The sequence below is a fragment of the Macrobrachium rosenbergii genome, chromosome 11 (genome assembly GCF_040412425.1).
Source record: "Macrobrachium rosenbergii isolate ZJJX-2024 chromosome 11, ASM4041242v1, whole genome shotgun sequence".
NCBI lineage: Eukaryota > Metazoa > Arthropoda > Malacostraca > Decapoda > Palaemonidae > Macrobrachium > Macrobrachium rosenbergii.
Window position 1 is genome coordinate 46,444,250 of NC_089751.1, and position 16,012 is coordinate 46,460,261.

Below are 16,012 nucleotides of genomic sequence, written 5' to 3' on the forward strand. Positions count from 1 at the left end.
TGGCTGCTGAAGTGTAATTCTTTGTTAAAAAAAGTCCACAACAGTGACAAACCTACAGATGATCAAACCCCAGTGCTCTCACCACTGACAAGGAAAATACTCATTTGCTAGTTAGCATAGGAAAATAACGAAGAACATACACAGACTCAGAAAACAAAAAACTTGAAGCAAACTATAAATACTGTACCCAAAAATGCACAGAGCACTAACATTGGTAAAATTCTTGGCAGAAAAAACAAATGAATAAGGTGTTACATTCAGAACTGGTTGTAACAATACCTGCAAATAACAAAGGCTGCAACACAAAAACTTTTTTTTCATATACAGGTCCATTACTTTGCATTGGCCTAATCTGAAATCAGCAGTCCCCTTTCCACCTCTCTGACTATGTATCTGGATCACTGAGCACCTCTGGCAGTGAAAACTTGTCATTGACAGCATGGTTTGTACCAACTTCAACAAGGGGGGAGGATGAGATGTGGGCACTTTGCTAATGGTAATGGGTTTGTTAACAGAAAACCAATTTTGCTTCATAAAACAAGTGTGCTTCAGCACAAACCCATCATCTATTTAGTTAGGATGAACTGATTGCACTAAAGAAGCCATCAACCACAGGCACTGAATCTAAGGAATCCATAGGGTGAAGGTGGGCAGGTTTCATCTCATGACCCCTAACCTTCACCTTGGATGTCTCTGACTCAGGAGTGGAAGAGTAAGCATTTATTATTACTTGCCTAAGTTAAAACAGGATGGTATCCTTGGTAATTTTGTGTTAGAACATGATGGTAGACAAAACAAATGAGAAACCCCTTTATAAGAGATTCAGTCCTTTTAAGGCAAAGTTTCATAGCTCTAGCCAAGCATAGAGAAAAGCATTCCTTGTCTTTTAGCTGTGCTGGCAGAGCAGAAATAATGCAGGTTGAAGACACTCCAAGATAGGAGTTGTCTGTGTCTTTATCTTGGCAGAGAAAGCAAGCCAACATTCTGCTATTTTTACACATGTATAACCTAGCTACATAAAATTCACTAGAAATGTGCATCAGGATTAATAATAAATCCCAACAAGGGGGCTTTATACTTCTCAGAGGGCCTTCTCTTTCATATGTTGGCACATCTGCCATCCACATTCTGGTTCATGAACACCTGGGATAATGCTAGTTTACATCTTTTAATAGTAGACAAAGACAACTTCCTCAACTTTCGGATCTAAAATGATATCCAGCTTGCAAAATATAAGAAAGTGATGGGTTATACATGAACCTTGCCATAGCTATAGCTAAGGTAGCACCCATTTTCCATTATTACCCTTATAAATATAAGAATTTGGAACTGTATACCAAGTCACTTTTAATAGGTGGCCTTAGGTTCTCAAACTTGAGGTCTAGCAAATAAAGGTACTGTATTAAATGCTTCAATCAAGTAGTTAATAATATCTTTGCCTTAGTTCGATACAACTTTGAGTTCTGGCTGGTTGCCTCCATAAAGTCAGTCCATTATAACCAAACAAAAAAATTGATTTCGATGTCATGATTCTCACTACTGAATGGCTGATGCTTTCCTGCCTCAGACAACAAAGTTCAAATGAAGATAGTACTTCTGCAACCTCAATAATTATATCATTATTGTTCAGGTGCAGCTGCTAGGGGAACCCCTCATTTAGGTTGCTGAGATCTTAGTCCAGGTAGTTGTTCTCAAAGGTCTCTTGATGGTAGCAGGCATGGAGAAAGTCTACTGAGTGACATTTAAAGGTGGTTTCTGCCATGCCTGGTGGAAAACAGTGCCATGAATATCTCATGGTGCTTTTTAACAGCACCCTCTTGAATGTGGCCCGATATATGCTTGGGAAGGAGCACAGTGGTCTTACCTGTATACGCACCAGGACATCATTGGACAAGGCATTCATACTGGTTGCCCACACTCATCCACTTTAAGGGATTGTACAAAAATAGGCAAGGCTGGCAATAAGGTATAATACAGTATAATACAGTATGAAGATCAGTACAGTACTGTACAGCTGATATTTGTTCAAACGTACAGTAAGAACATACGGTACAGTTTCTGTTATAGTGTGAAACTTTTCAGGTACAGATAATAGATATACTATAATGCACTGCCTTTTCTAAAATTCAAAAGTTACTGTATTTCACGAATTGATAACATTTCAGACGTATGATGACAAAGAATTTGTACAGATATGCCAAACCCTGACGTGAAAGAAATACATTTAGTCTATTACCTTACTTAGCATTCAACATATATATATATACTATTACAATAAGTGCAATGGGCTTTCAAGGCCTCGGGGCTCATTGTGTTTGGTTTGCAATAATTCAATCCACTGAGCACTGGCTCAGTTGACTTAGCTTTTTCATAAATCTTTCATATTTTATCAAGGAAGTAAAGTGAAGAAAATAAATCATTTTTAATAGTTATTTTTATTTAGTATATGAATTTTAAGATCCTGAATAAATGCTGTTTAAAAATCTTTATTATTCTTGAAAGCTAAAACTGCCTGGGGTTACCATGCATTCAAAGTCTTTCTGATTTCTTTATCTACACTGCTGACCAATATTTGTGTTACCCAATCAAGTTCTTGATGGTCGTTATGCCAAAAGGGTCAATATATAAATGCTCTCCTGCTGCAGGCATGGAGCTTTATCTGGCAGGACCAAAATTCACCCTCATGTCTACCTGGGCTATGAGACATCAGGAACAGGAAACTTACCCTCTACAGTCACCTCACAAATATATTGGTAGACGCTACACTCCTTAAATGTTTGGTGAAAAAGGACAATCTCATCCTGGTCATCTGCCCTACCAAATGTGTCACTGGTATACCACATGGTGGCAGTGGGTTCACGTATGCATGTAAAAATATATTTTTCAGTTCTAAAACATCACCATCATCACCTCCAAAGCCATGTAATGCCATGGGCATCTGTGAAAGTCTGCCCCTCTTGTCTAGCTTGTGTTTTGTTTTCCACAAATTTCCACTCATCTCCAGTCTTTCTTCACATAGTTTTCACCAAGTATGTTGAGGTCTTCCAACTCTTCTGGTGCCCGCAAGTGCCCCGCTAAGACTGTCACATACTATATAATCATACATACAAATATACTGTATATATATTAAAGCAATCCATCCGTGATTTTAGAGGAAACTTTGGTTCCCCAACCTGGTAGAGGGGCCCCTCTTCTGGTGTGTCCCAGGGAACCCCAGACATTGGTTGGACTTCTCAGGAGCTACCAGAAGTCAGGGATAGTAGCAACCTCACAGGTTGGGAAAGGTTTAAGTTAATGGAATCCAAAATAGTTCAATAAGTGCTATACTTAGGCAATGCTATTTTCAATCTAACATATAAAATGTATGGAAAGGCTTACTTGTGTCTGAGGGATAGCTGAAAGGCTTACTTGTGTCTGAGGGATAGCTGACGCTAATGTGGTGGTAACACCAACAGGAGTGGAAGCTTGATGCACCACCTGTGCCTGGCTTGGAACTAAATGCGTCATTATCTGTTGTCCACTTATTCCAGTTAATCCTGCAGTTGTTGACATTACTACTTGACCTGTCAATCCAAAAAGTTTTAGTTCCCAAATAGGTAAAATAAACAAAATTTTACATCAATAAATAAAATGTTTCAGTACAAAAGACCCTTTATAATGTTGTGGACCTGTACAAAATTCTACAGGGAAAATGCCTTAACTGCAAACTTATAACCAAAGTGATTCATAACAGGAAGAGAACTGTAAGTCATTTAGCCCATAAACTGCATACTGAATACAACATCTTCAGCTGATGGCAAGACAAAACAAGCATATTTACACACATACTGTTCAATAATTGCTATTCCTAAAGCCATTTAATGTCTGCTATTATACAGGTTGGTACTACTACTCTCTAAGAACTGCCTCTGGCTGAGAAAAGAGACAATTCTAAATTGATGAAACTACTAATGATGTACCAGCAGTTATTAACAACTAAGGAAGAAGTAACTCTTCATGAATACAAAACCCCTCATTCCAGCTAATTAGTCTTCTGCCTTGTATAAACCTTCCCTAAAATGCCAGGAGATGAGGAGTCTGCATGCATGAAAACATTTACAACAGTTTTTAAACATTTAAAATGTGCTCTGATAAAAATTAAACCCTCATGTTCCATTGTGTTTAATACAAAATTGAAGCAGTTCAAGTCCTTCTATGCAAAACTATTAACGATAACCCATAATGAAGATTACTTATATCTGCAAGTAAAACACAGAAAAAATTCATTATAATGTTCCCCCTGACAAATTTGTAAAATTTTTATTTTACCAATAAGAGTAGTTGTTGACTACAGAAATGTAATCTCTGGTGTTCTTCTCAGATTTGGCTAAATAATGGAATGATGTTAATTACAGGAAGTTAACCCCTAGAAAATAACTATATCTGGAATATTTAAAGCTAGCAAGTGTGGGTAAGACACCATAAAAAAATGAAGTAGCAGCATGAATCTTTAAATTACGGTTGGCATGAAAGAATATACTACAAGAGGTAATATTATCAAAGATGGCTGGGTTTGGCCAACGATATTTTTCAGGATGGAAAAGTTGTCTTCTTGAGATATGGCAGAACTTTCCCAAGTTTCACCATCTCAAATTTGCAGACATTACCAGAAAGATTGTTGTAAAAGCTGAGACAGATATTCAAGATCTCAAAGAAAAATCGCATTTCAAAGACACAGGACAAGACTGTGTTAAGAAACCTAACCCAAGGAACAATGATTTTCTTGTGTATACGAAGTCAATGGTCTAGAAGTTCTGTCCCAGACACAAGTACAAACAACCCACCAGTGAAACAGAAAATCTAGCAGCAGCCTGTTATTACACAAAAAGATCACTGAAGAAAAAGGAGGTTGGGAAGCTATGACAACCAGTGGAGTAAAAATTTAAGTCATTAACCATAAACCAGATAACAAATCCTAATAAAGCTGACAGTAGATGACAAATGGATTGAGGGCACTATACTATTTTAAGGTGGCAAATTTACAGGTAGTCATCCCAAGTGGTTTAATGTTCAATGGAGGACAGAATCTGTTTCTGAAGTACTGTTCATCTAGACAAGATTTATGACTTGAAAAGAATGGAAGAGGTGAATGTTGTGCTTAATGTGAAAGAGTATCACCTAGATGAAAAATGCATGACAGACAAAAAGGAAGGAACAGAGAAATTAAAAGTATATGAAATTTATTGTGAAGTTGCAGATGAAGGGCAATGCAATTTGAACAGGATGATTCTTTGGAACAAGGGAGAGATCATATGAGAAGGCTTGATGCACGAGATGAGGATGAGAAAATATGGAAAATTACTTTTAATCATCCAAAAACCCATTCTCAGGACTGTGTTGACAGTTGCTGCTAACAACAATGGATTATTCATACCACAGACATGTAATCTGTTTATCTGCAGGGGATTATCTGCAGGGGAAAGACACTGACTGAGGGGTGTACATTAAACCACAAAAAGATGCCATGGCGAAAGGGAGACCATGAAAATATAAAAGATGTCTCTATGGTTCAAATGACTTGTGCATGCCAAGTTCTTAGGTGTTATCACATACCTAAAAGAAACTGAATGTATTCAGCCTGGTCTTTAATGTTAATGACAGGACTCTAAATGGCACAGTGTCATGCCATGTTGATGATGTTCAAGCAGGCACAATAAGATTTGAGAAAAGTGCATGAACAAGTTGAGGAAAATGGTTTCTGACTGGGAAATTTGATAATTAAGTTTCACTGTGATTCACAATGAAACTTGTATTTTTCTTGACCAGAATGCTTATCCAAGAAAGAACAAATTTTGTTGATATAGTAGGCTTACTGAACTGAGCTGTACAGGGGTCACATCTTGACCTAGCTTTCAGTGTCATTCACCCAAGTACAAAGTTTTAACAAAGAACAGTGGGTGATATGGTGAGGAGAACATCTAGGAATCTTGGCAATGTGTGTCCAGTGAGTTGTAGTAGTGAAAATATCAAGAGACTTGTTCGTTCAACACTGGCTGCTGAAATTCTAAGTCTGCAATCAGGAGAGGAATGGAATATAGATCTGTGCTTTGGCTAGTGAGATAGTGAGATAATGCAGCTTCCAAACACCAAATGAGCATCACGACACGAACATACAACAGAAGTGTTATAACTGCCATCAACTCAACCAACAGTTGGCAAACTGTCTCACAAAATGTAAGGCATTTCCTATGAAGCCACCAGAAATTCTCAGTAGTGGAAAATAAAGAATCTTTATACCAATGTACTCTGAAATTTGATTTTCAGACATGTAATAAGAGGCAGAACATAACTCTCTGAGCTAACAGCAGTCCACCTAAGTTATGGTATGTACAATTTATGGGCAATAGGAAAAGTGAAGATATCAACAGCGGCTTATACAGTACATCTGTAAAAACAAATTTTTTTATCTTTATGTCACATAACATTTACTCATGACCTTGTCAAATATTCTGACCACTTTCGGGTACTGTCATTCGTTTAAAATATAATTTTGTCAGAAACTATAACCATTACATCCACGTCTTATAAATACGGATAACTCCCATCACTTTATCTTTAGATTTGAACAGTTTTATGAAAGTGAAATTCAAGCATCCTTTTCTCAAATAATGTTAAATGAAAAATAAGCACTCATAATTTTAGTTTTTGATTTAGCAAATGGTTTTTACAGTATTCTTTCTATATTCTACCCATTAAAAGAAAAACTATAAATAACATTATCCAAATGATGAGATACTGCCTGAGAGATTATAAATGATAATTAATTCATTATAACTAATATCCAAATAATGATACAAATCATATATACTGCATAGTTGTAGTTATATCAAGATAAACTTCATATACATTTTAGTGTGGTGTCACAGCTTGGTGTTACCCAAGTTTGGTATATTAGAGAGTAAATATACCACCAATAGTGTAATTCTCGGTTTTTTTTACTAACCTTTACACTACCTAAGTGATACTTGCTGAGGAAAATATGCCAGTAAATACCATCTGAAACCAAATTAGGTCTTCCTACTTATGACTTTGGGCTTGCGTAAAATAAGTTTGGAAAGGAATATGAACATACTATTTATATAAAAAGAGGTGCAATACTATTGATATACCAATAAAATAAAAAGACAACTAATGTGAATTCATAATTCTGTGATTAGTTTATACTAGTAAATAAATCACCGATTTAAATCAGCAATTCTACTCTTCATGGGCAAAATCTGAATGCAGGTTGTCTTTTGGATTATAAAAAGTAAAAAATACAGATAAAAAAATTCACCTGCACTGTTCACAACCTGGGTTCCAGAAACCACTTGACCCTGAACCTGAACCATTTGTCCTTGAACAACTTGACCCCCAACAACTTGTTGCACTGGCTGCGACATGATCAAAGATTTCTGTCACCTTGAAGACTTCTCTGAAAAATACAATTAAATTGGAACTAATTAATATAAATCACATATAAAAATTCACATATAAATTTAATCAACAACTCAAAGCATACAAAGCATAATCAAAACATATACTTTAATCCCATTTAGTACTATACGTTCTAACACATTTAGCAAATTCAAGCTGAAAGGTTGGCAATGATTAAGTACCTAGCTAAATAAAGAACCAGCCACTTGTGAGTTGGAACTCTAAGAAAGTTCTAATAATCTACCATAAGGTTTAAAATTACGTGCCTTAGCCAGAAAGAAAAGGGATTTTGACGAAGGAAAAATCTATTTCTGGATCGGGTCCCGTGTCACCCGATGAAAAAGTCCATTCAGCACTTATTTCTAGGTAATTCCGTTGCTAGATACCAGAGAAAGCTAAATGAAATGCTGGAGTTACTACCCCCAGAGCGAGCTCCATCAGATGGAGTCGTGTATGGAAAAGGGTGAACTACAAAAACACGGAACCTTATCCTATAGAGATCCCAAGGTCAAAAGTCCCACAGGAGGTGCCGTTACAAACCCATGCACCACTCATGCGGACAGCACACAAAACACCGCTAGCCGCATTCCTTGAAAGCATCACCCCACCAGAATGATGTTTACTATGGGAGGACACATGACACATGATGGAGGTGGGTCATCGGGTGACACGGTCCCCTCTCCAGAAATAGATTTTTCCTTCACAAAATCCCTTTTCTGGATCGGGTCCCGTGTCAGCCGATGAAAAATTAACAGAGAAATAAATATCATTCTTGAACTAAAGAGATAAAAATTCTAAGGGGGACAGAAGACCGAAGGTCCAAAAGAAATTTTTTTTTTTTTTTTTTTTAATCGCTAGTAACAATAACAACAATGTACAAAAGAAACTGATGTTAGCTTAAAATTAACATGACAATGTGAAAAATATACATAAACAAAATAACTATACAATATTGAAAACCTTGTAACTTAAATGTGTCATTTAGACAAACACATGGATAACACAGCCAGGTGAGAAGTCAAGGCAAGCCTGACTGAAATGACCGTAAGGGGATAACTGAGGCAGTGGAGGAGGAAATGACTAGGAATCAGAAAGGGAACCAGAGGGAGGAACAACGTTCCCTGCCGCGACTGCTGAGAATTTAAGAGCTTCTAAGGATTTCAAATAGTGACGTTTGAAAACCAAGGGTGACTTCCAACCGTGTACCTGGTAAGATCCGTGAAATTCATGTAATGAAAGTAATTAATGGAGGTGGCCACAGCTCTAATATCATGAACTTTTGGGACTGAGTCAGGGTTAGCCTGCTTGATAAAGTAAAGGATCTGTTGTCTAATAGCAGACATAGAGAGATTACCCCCTCCTTCCCTGATAAAGAGAGGCCCAGAAGAGATGTGAGAGGACCTGTCTAAATAAGCCCTCAAAGTATGAACTGGGCACAGGGACAGGTCTAGAGGCAGAGGAGAATTTTCCAAGGCGACCACCTATGCTGGATCTTCATTTTTGGCCAGGAAGGTAGGGTGAGGAATCAGCAAACCTCCCCTGATGAAAGGAAGTCGACGTGGTTGGGTTCCCTAGAGAGTGCAGACAGCTCTGAAATTCTAGCACCTGAAGCCAGGCTAACTAAGAACAACGTTTTCCTCAACAAGGAAAGGTAGGGGCAGGACTGATTATCGATATCTGAGGCTAACTTCAACACGTCATTTAAAAACCAGGAAACCATATGTGGACGGATTACTGGCCTCAGACGTGCACATGCTTTAGGGATGGAAGAAAAGTAAGGGTCTGTGAGGTCAATTTTGAAACCATACAAGAACACTTTCCACTTGATCATGCCAGTGGATAAAAACAGATAAGAGATTTGGTTTTCTTTCTTAAGATAATCCTCCACTTATCTGACCAGGTATGAGGCAAGATATTCTTCATTCTCCAGTTGAACTGGTAAAAAGAGAATGACAAATTCTGGAGAAGCTTAAGGATAAAAGGAAGTTACCAGTGTCTGTAACATGGTCTACAATGTATGGCATGCTAATACTCTGCCAGTTCTTGGAACATGTCAGTTGACTTGACAGACCAACTCACTCGCATGGCAGAAGGAAGAACCAGCAGGGAAACAGAATTACAGCTTAAATCTTTGAGAGAAGCCAAATCCAAAGGTCTGTAATCTTTGCTAGAAAGATAATCCAAGACCAGAGATAAGTCCCACCAAGGAAGTCTGAGACATCTACAAGGAGCTTCTCAGAAGTTCTGACACATCCATCTCAACTCATCAGAGAAACCTCTGCTTTCAAAAACCTATGCTAGTGTTGACATGTACTCCATAATAGCAGATGTATACAAAATTTCCTTGTTTCATCAAAGAGATAAGAAATCTAATGCTCCTGGAATAGAGAAATGAAGTAGATTAATGCTTTTTGTTGCCTCAACTGCAGATTACTTGCCACTTGACCAGTATAACTTTGAGGATGAGCCTTTCCCTGTGTTAGCAATAACCTCAGTTGATAAGCTTCCACTAATGAAACAACACTTGATATCCTCTAAGTGTATAAACTGTGGAGACCAAGGTTCTGGTAAATTCAAGAAAAGTAAGGCTGATGAAGTAATTTTCTCAGCTCAGAAAACCTATAGGATATTCCAACCAAAGGTGCTGGATCAAATCTGGGAACCATGGCCAAAGCAGGAATACCAGTCACATTCACTGTCCAGCAGACTTGGCCAGTACAGTACCAGATGTTGAGGGGGGAGGAAGAAGGAAAAGTACGGACTTCTAGAGGCATCAATTCCCAATATTGTTTGGTCCAAGAAAGACGAATAATTATTGCATAGCAAAGTGGTCCACAGGGGAATGCCCTATTCTCCATAACACCCTGCATCCTGAATACCTCTGGAAGAAGTGACCACTCTTCAGGCAAGACTTGGTTTTCCCCCCTAAGCATGTCAGTGACATCATTATGTTCCTCTGGGACAAACCTAAGCATCCTTGTACCCATAACATTGTGTGCCAGTGTCAACAAATAGATGTCTACTGGAAAATAAAAAAAAAAGGGGGGGCAACTTTTTGCCTCCCTTATTCCACAGACATACCACTGTGGTAGAATTTTCAAACATATTGCCAAAAACCTTGCTAGACAGGGGGCAAGGGAAGCCCTGAAGGCTTCCCTTGCCCCCTGTCTAGCATTCCTTACCTGAAGGGTAAGGAATGTTGCCCTCAATTCAACAAGGTTGATATAAACGTACCCCTCTTCCTCTGTGAACCCCTCTCCTGACACTACTAAATCTGAGAAATGAGAGTGCAGTTGCTCTTTTGAATAATATATTAACAGCAATAGTTCTAGAAAAGGTAGTATGTGAAGAACTCCTACAGGAAGGTTCCCAAGACCCTGCCAGCAAAGTCTGCTAAAATTCCCTGGGAAACTAAGACTGGCAGGCTGTCTGGTTGTAATGAGCTACCACTTATCATTCAATTGTAGAAACTTTTCAAAGAAAGTTAGATGTCCTAAGACCCTCAGCAACACTGGAGCTGGAGAGGCTGTAGAATGAGCAAACTCCAGTACACAGAACTTATAGTATACAGCAGTTATATATGCATATGTATATTTATATAAGTTCAGTGGCATTACTTTATTTTTCATTCCTGCATTCATGCTCTGGCAACAGTAATGTACATACCACCTTTTAAATATGAAAACCTCAAAACATATAGAGGAAGGTGATCCAAACTTTTCATAAAACTTCAGGTATAATAATTGCATCAAATACTATTAATATGAATGGTAGAATCTGGAAACAAATGCCAAAATTAACTGAGAATTGGTGTGTACAGTAGTGTTATTCATAGTTTCCCTGTGGATCACCTTTCATATCAATGGCTGGCTGGTCATGTAACCCTTTTGCTGAATGGCGGTGATCATTCCTTATATGAAAAAAGTGAAGAAAGAACCAGCAGATTGTTTCTCATTTTCAGTTAAGAAATGTCACTTACTTAACATATACTATAACTGTAAAAGCTTTAATTTTTCATTTTGCAATCACTTTTATTTAACTAGTCAAAGAAGCTTCACTTTTATGACTAAAACAACCCCATTTTGCCATACACATAGATTCTAACTTGACCAGTTTTGCTTTACAAATAGAGAAATCAGAGTTGATGACATGGCCAACATGAGAATAAAGTCTGACACAACTCAGTTAGCAAGAGAATGCAATTTGTGATACCAAATAATGATCAAAATATATTAGTTAAGATAATTTTGAAGAGCAAACAACATGGACTAGTGTGCCCTACTTTCAGATATAGCCAGCTACCTTCTTGCATACCCTGTAAATATGGCTACCAACAGTATTCAAAATGTGGTGACATTGCGGCATCATAATTCCTTACCAACACCAAATTCAGCATCAGAAATGACAGAACAATAGTCCTTTTGGCTATTTTTTCTTAGGTAATACAGCGAGGAAAGCTGTTCATTTACTGATAAAACAGGAAGATCTGCATCGCTGTCTAAGATCACTGTTACTGTTTCAAAGTTATTTCATTTCTTAAGCTCTTGGGTACTGGAAGGTGACAGGCGCTCAAAGCACAAGCACTATTCAAAAACACTTATGCAAGCTTTCTTTTTTTTCTTTTGTCAAATAATTACCTAACATTTAAAACAAAATAAAACATAAATATTCATGCTAACACACTTGGAAGTTTTCTGACCCCAGCCAGTGCTCTACACCCAGCAATACTATTCAGTTTCACCATGTCTGCCTGTGTGTAATATCTGCTAATAGTGAAGGCAACGACTTTATTAATTTCATTCAAAATCACAAATAAGATTCATTTTTAACCATCTGGAAATGCAGTAACCCCCTTCACTGTAGAAACTGTGTCCTGTTAATTGAATTGTTGGGTTGATGCAAGGTAAGGAATAAGCTGAGATCCAGTTACGACAGTGTGCAAGGTTAGATTGAGATGAATTTCAGTAATTCATTTTCTTGATTTATAGCCCTGTAAGTCAGGATGATATGGGGGTTAAAGGTCCCTGAACAAGGAAGGACTGGCACCCTAGGTTAGGCTAAGGAGGGTAAAATGATGGACCTGTTGACATGTGACAACTCTGTCCTATATAATGTGTCCTGTGACTAAAGCACATGAAAGAACGTGATTGTGATTGCTTTTCGTGTAGTCTAGGATATGCAGTTTAAACCGTTCCTGTTCATGCAACCAGCCATTTTAAAGCTCCTCTTCTAAAGACCCCCAGTTTCCTTTCAAGGTCCCTATAAATGTTATATAGGCCTGTTTGGGGTCTGCGTAAAAGCAAAATTGTGATTTGCAACAAGCAATCAACAATAACAGTTAAAACACATGAAAACCCAGGAAAATGTTTTTGGATTTACAATATATAGGCTATGTATTTTGCAAAGAATTAAAAAATAACAGCAGCCTTTTACCCAAAATCTTACTAGGCTACCTTTGTTGTGGGTGAATATACTTTACCCAGGGCTAGCCTGGGGGTATATTATGCTATGGTAGCCCAACCAGACTACTAGCCTACTTTATGTTACAGCAATAAACTCCTGGTTTCAGTCTAGTTATCCAGTAGGCACAGGCTACTTTTATTCTCAAATATAAATACTGGAAGTGCTTAGGAAAAATAAAACAGGGTAGCAAAGCCTTGCCTGGGCTTGTAATCATTCCAATTCCCATTTTCAAATTAGGGTCAGGCTATCCAAACCAAACTCAGATTAGCCTAACCCAGTGGCCTCTTCGCCCAGTTAAATAACGAATTTTCTAGTAGTGTACATAAGGTTCTAGAAATCCCATCCTTGAAATCTGGTTACCAACGGCAATATCGAGGGGCTTCGACAGTACAACAAAGCTTACAACAGCTTAAGCTAGACTAAGCCTGGTCTAGAAAAGATACGCAACTAGCCCAACACAAGTTATCTAACTGGAAAACAGCGATTTAATTGGTCCAAAAACAAAGCAGAATAGCTTCCACGGGTCAAAATGACACTTTTCGGTCTGCTTACCCAAAAATATGGCTTAAATACAAGTTGAGTCAAACGAGAACAATTGTTTCGAGTACGTTGTACCTGCTTCGAGGTCTATATGTCATCAACTAAAACAACCCAGACAGCGTTACCACTGGCATTCTGGCAATAACTGCAGTATGCTAATAACAGCAAGTTGCGCTAATGTTAGCAAATGTCACTGCTTGTCAAAACAAAGAGACGTCAATTAATTCTTTTATAGATTTTATCAACAGTATTTAAACTTACGTATCCCGTATTGCTTTCCCGTTATCATAGCATTAGATGAAATATGAGTATTCGTTCTGAATTAGTGTTAACCACCGTTTTGTCAAATTGAGAAGGGTCTTCTATAAATCTAGACCTTGTAATCGACACAACGTTTAGTTTACTGATTATAAACAGAAAATGAGAAGCAGAAATTGATCTGAATAGATTGTATAGACTTCTTGATAGCTTAACCAGAAATGTAAAGGGGAAAAGGGCTCTCTAAAGGTTTCAGCGATCAAGAATGGCATTTAATTTTCTTGATTTTTAAGAAGAAAATTGAGAGTATAATCGTCACCTTTGTTGAAGAGCCGAATCAGATAAGGACTGAGCCTTATACAAATGAAAGACGAACGAGATTTAGCACTGAAAATAATGATGACACTCTTGGGTTTATTTAAAAGATAAAGAAAACAATCTGTGTAAATGACTTGATGCCAAATCTGAATTTGTTAGAGTGGAAAATTTTTCCTTGATCTATAAATTTCAGTATCTCGTAAATGCAGGTTCCAAACATCTGAGGAAACGGCTGTCACTTAACATGCATTTGATTAGCAAAATCTAAGTTCATACAGGTCTGTCTCAAATCTATCATGTATATCCAAAATTATAGAATGTGTAATTCTTGAACAACTAAATAGTCATCTGGGAGGAGCAAATGCATTAACGGAAAAACAATAATATTGTACAGTAAATGCTGTATGCTCACTTGAAAATGGTCTGTCAGAAATGATGGATGAAATGGTATTCTGGTCTTATTCGATCTCAGTGCTGCTTTTGATAGGAATACACGAACACCTGAATAATTTACAGACTACAGTGTAGCAGAAAATACTTGGTTACAGATTGGAAGCTCACATTCATCTTATGAAACACTAAGAAGAGGAGTACCCTAAGAAGGAGTATCATGTTCAGTCGTATTTTACATCTATACGATTGTACCGTTAAATGCACTACAGGGATATGGGGGCAAGTTCAAGCCACTTGAGGATGAAGTGTAATTTTTTTTCTGCCTAAATCATGCCGGAGATAAAAATGGGAGGTCAAGTGACGTTGTTACTAATGTTTATGTTCGTTGTAAGGAAAAAAATTAAGAAACCTTTGAGATTTTCGGCTAGAAATAGTAATCCAGTTCTAACTGCTGACAAAGTACATGACTTAGTACACTACCAGAACCATATTTCTCTTGGTACTCAAATCAGTCGTGTTGTTAAAATATATCTTGATGAGACTTCTGTGCGAAAACATTTGATTAATTGTGTCATAAATTGAGTGGACAATTGCAACTCTGTCTATCATAATCTGCATAAGATGGAAAGTTAGGAAGCAAAATATGTTAAATGCAGAGGTAAGATTAATGTAGAATGTCGCATCTGGTGACAGGATTACCCCTGTTGCACCGACTCCCTATGAAACCTATAATAATATTTAAATATATATATTTGATGACCCCATAATCTATCGAGACTGGGTGTCCAAAACATTTGAAAGACTTGCTGCGTAATATACAGCCAACGAATGGGGTCCAACCCAGGAATAGCTACTGGTGGTCTCAAGTTATCTGAGCCAAGATGCACTTCGAATGTTGGTTTTAGAACCTTTAAATTTACCACTTCAAGACTGTACAAAGAGCTTCCACTTGATATTATGAGTGAAAATATCAAGGGTTTCAAGAAAACTTGAAGACATTTTTATTCTGAGTGTCGTGATAGTGTGGACATAACATTTAATATGGAGTAGGCCGTACAAATCTCAGAATGTTCCTGCATTATTGTATATATGGCTGATAAGTTTGCGTGGGTTTCACACAACGGATTCGGCGGAGTGGGACCTTAGCAGAAAGAAAGAAGTAAACATCAAAAACTTTTATATAAAATTCAGATAGGCAATCTTTTAACCAAAAGAGCATTTCCAAAATCAGCATTGATAGATAACAACTATACTGCTCCGGTGCGGTGTTATTCATATGCCCTAGGATTCAAAGAAATCTAATTTTCATGTTTCTTCTGTTTTCCAAAGTTATTATATACAGTCTACATTTTTTTATGTATATTGTGCTTTGCGTTTGTATCATTGTCGTCTGTCAAACAGGTATTCTAGTTTCGTAAGGCTGTTTTATTTTTACGAATATCGTAAATTCTTGAACATTACTGCATTCAATAAGCAAAGTTACCCTGAAATACAGTTTAAAATACATTTCTTTTATGCTATGCTACCAAACGGAATTAATAAATGGTTTAATGGTTCCACCGCCCAATATTGCTCGTGGTATACA

The 16,012-nt window shown here is 37.4% G+C and overlaps 1 protein-coding gene across 2 annotated transcripts in view; it reads right to left on the reverse strand.

Annotated features, from left to right (window-relative positions):
* The window catches only part of Taf12 (TATA-box binding protein associated factor 12), a 28,640-nt gene extending 15,003 nt beyond the window's left edge, over window positions 1–13,637 (reverse strand). Inside the window, exons 1-3 of one of the 2 annotated variants that reach the window (XM_067111789.1) lie at window positions 13,471–13,637; window positions 7,316–7,453; window positions 3,409–3,563 (exon numbers count right to left, since the gene is read on the reverse strand). In XM_067111789.1, coding sequence (XP_066967890.1) covers window positions 3,409–3,563; window positions 7,316–7,421 — 261 coding nt within the window. In that variant the 5' untranslated portion in view covers window positions 7,422–7,453; window positions 13,471–13,637. Of the gene's footprint in view, window positions 1–3,378; window positions 3,564–7,315; window positions 7,454–13,470 lie in introns of both variants that reach the window. The other variant, XM_067111788.1, reaches the window with a different exon arrangement.
* Between the last annotated feature and the right edge of the window lie 2,375 nt (window positions 13,638–16,012).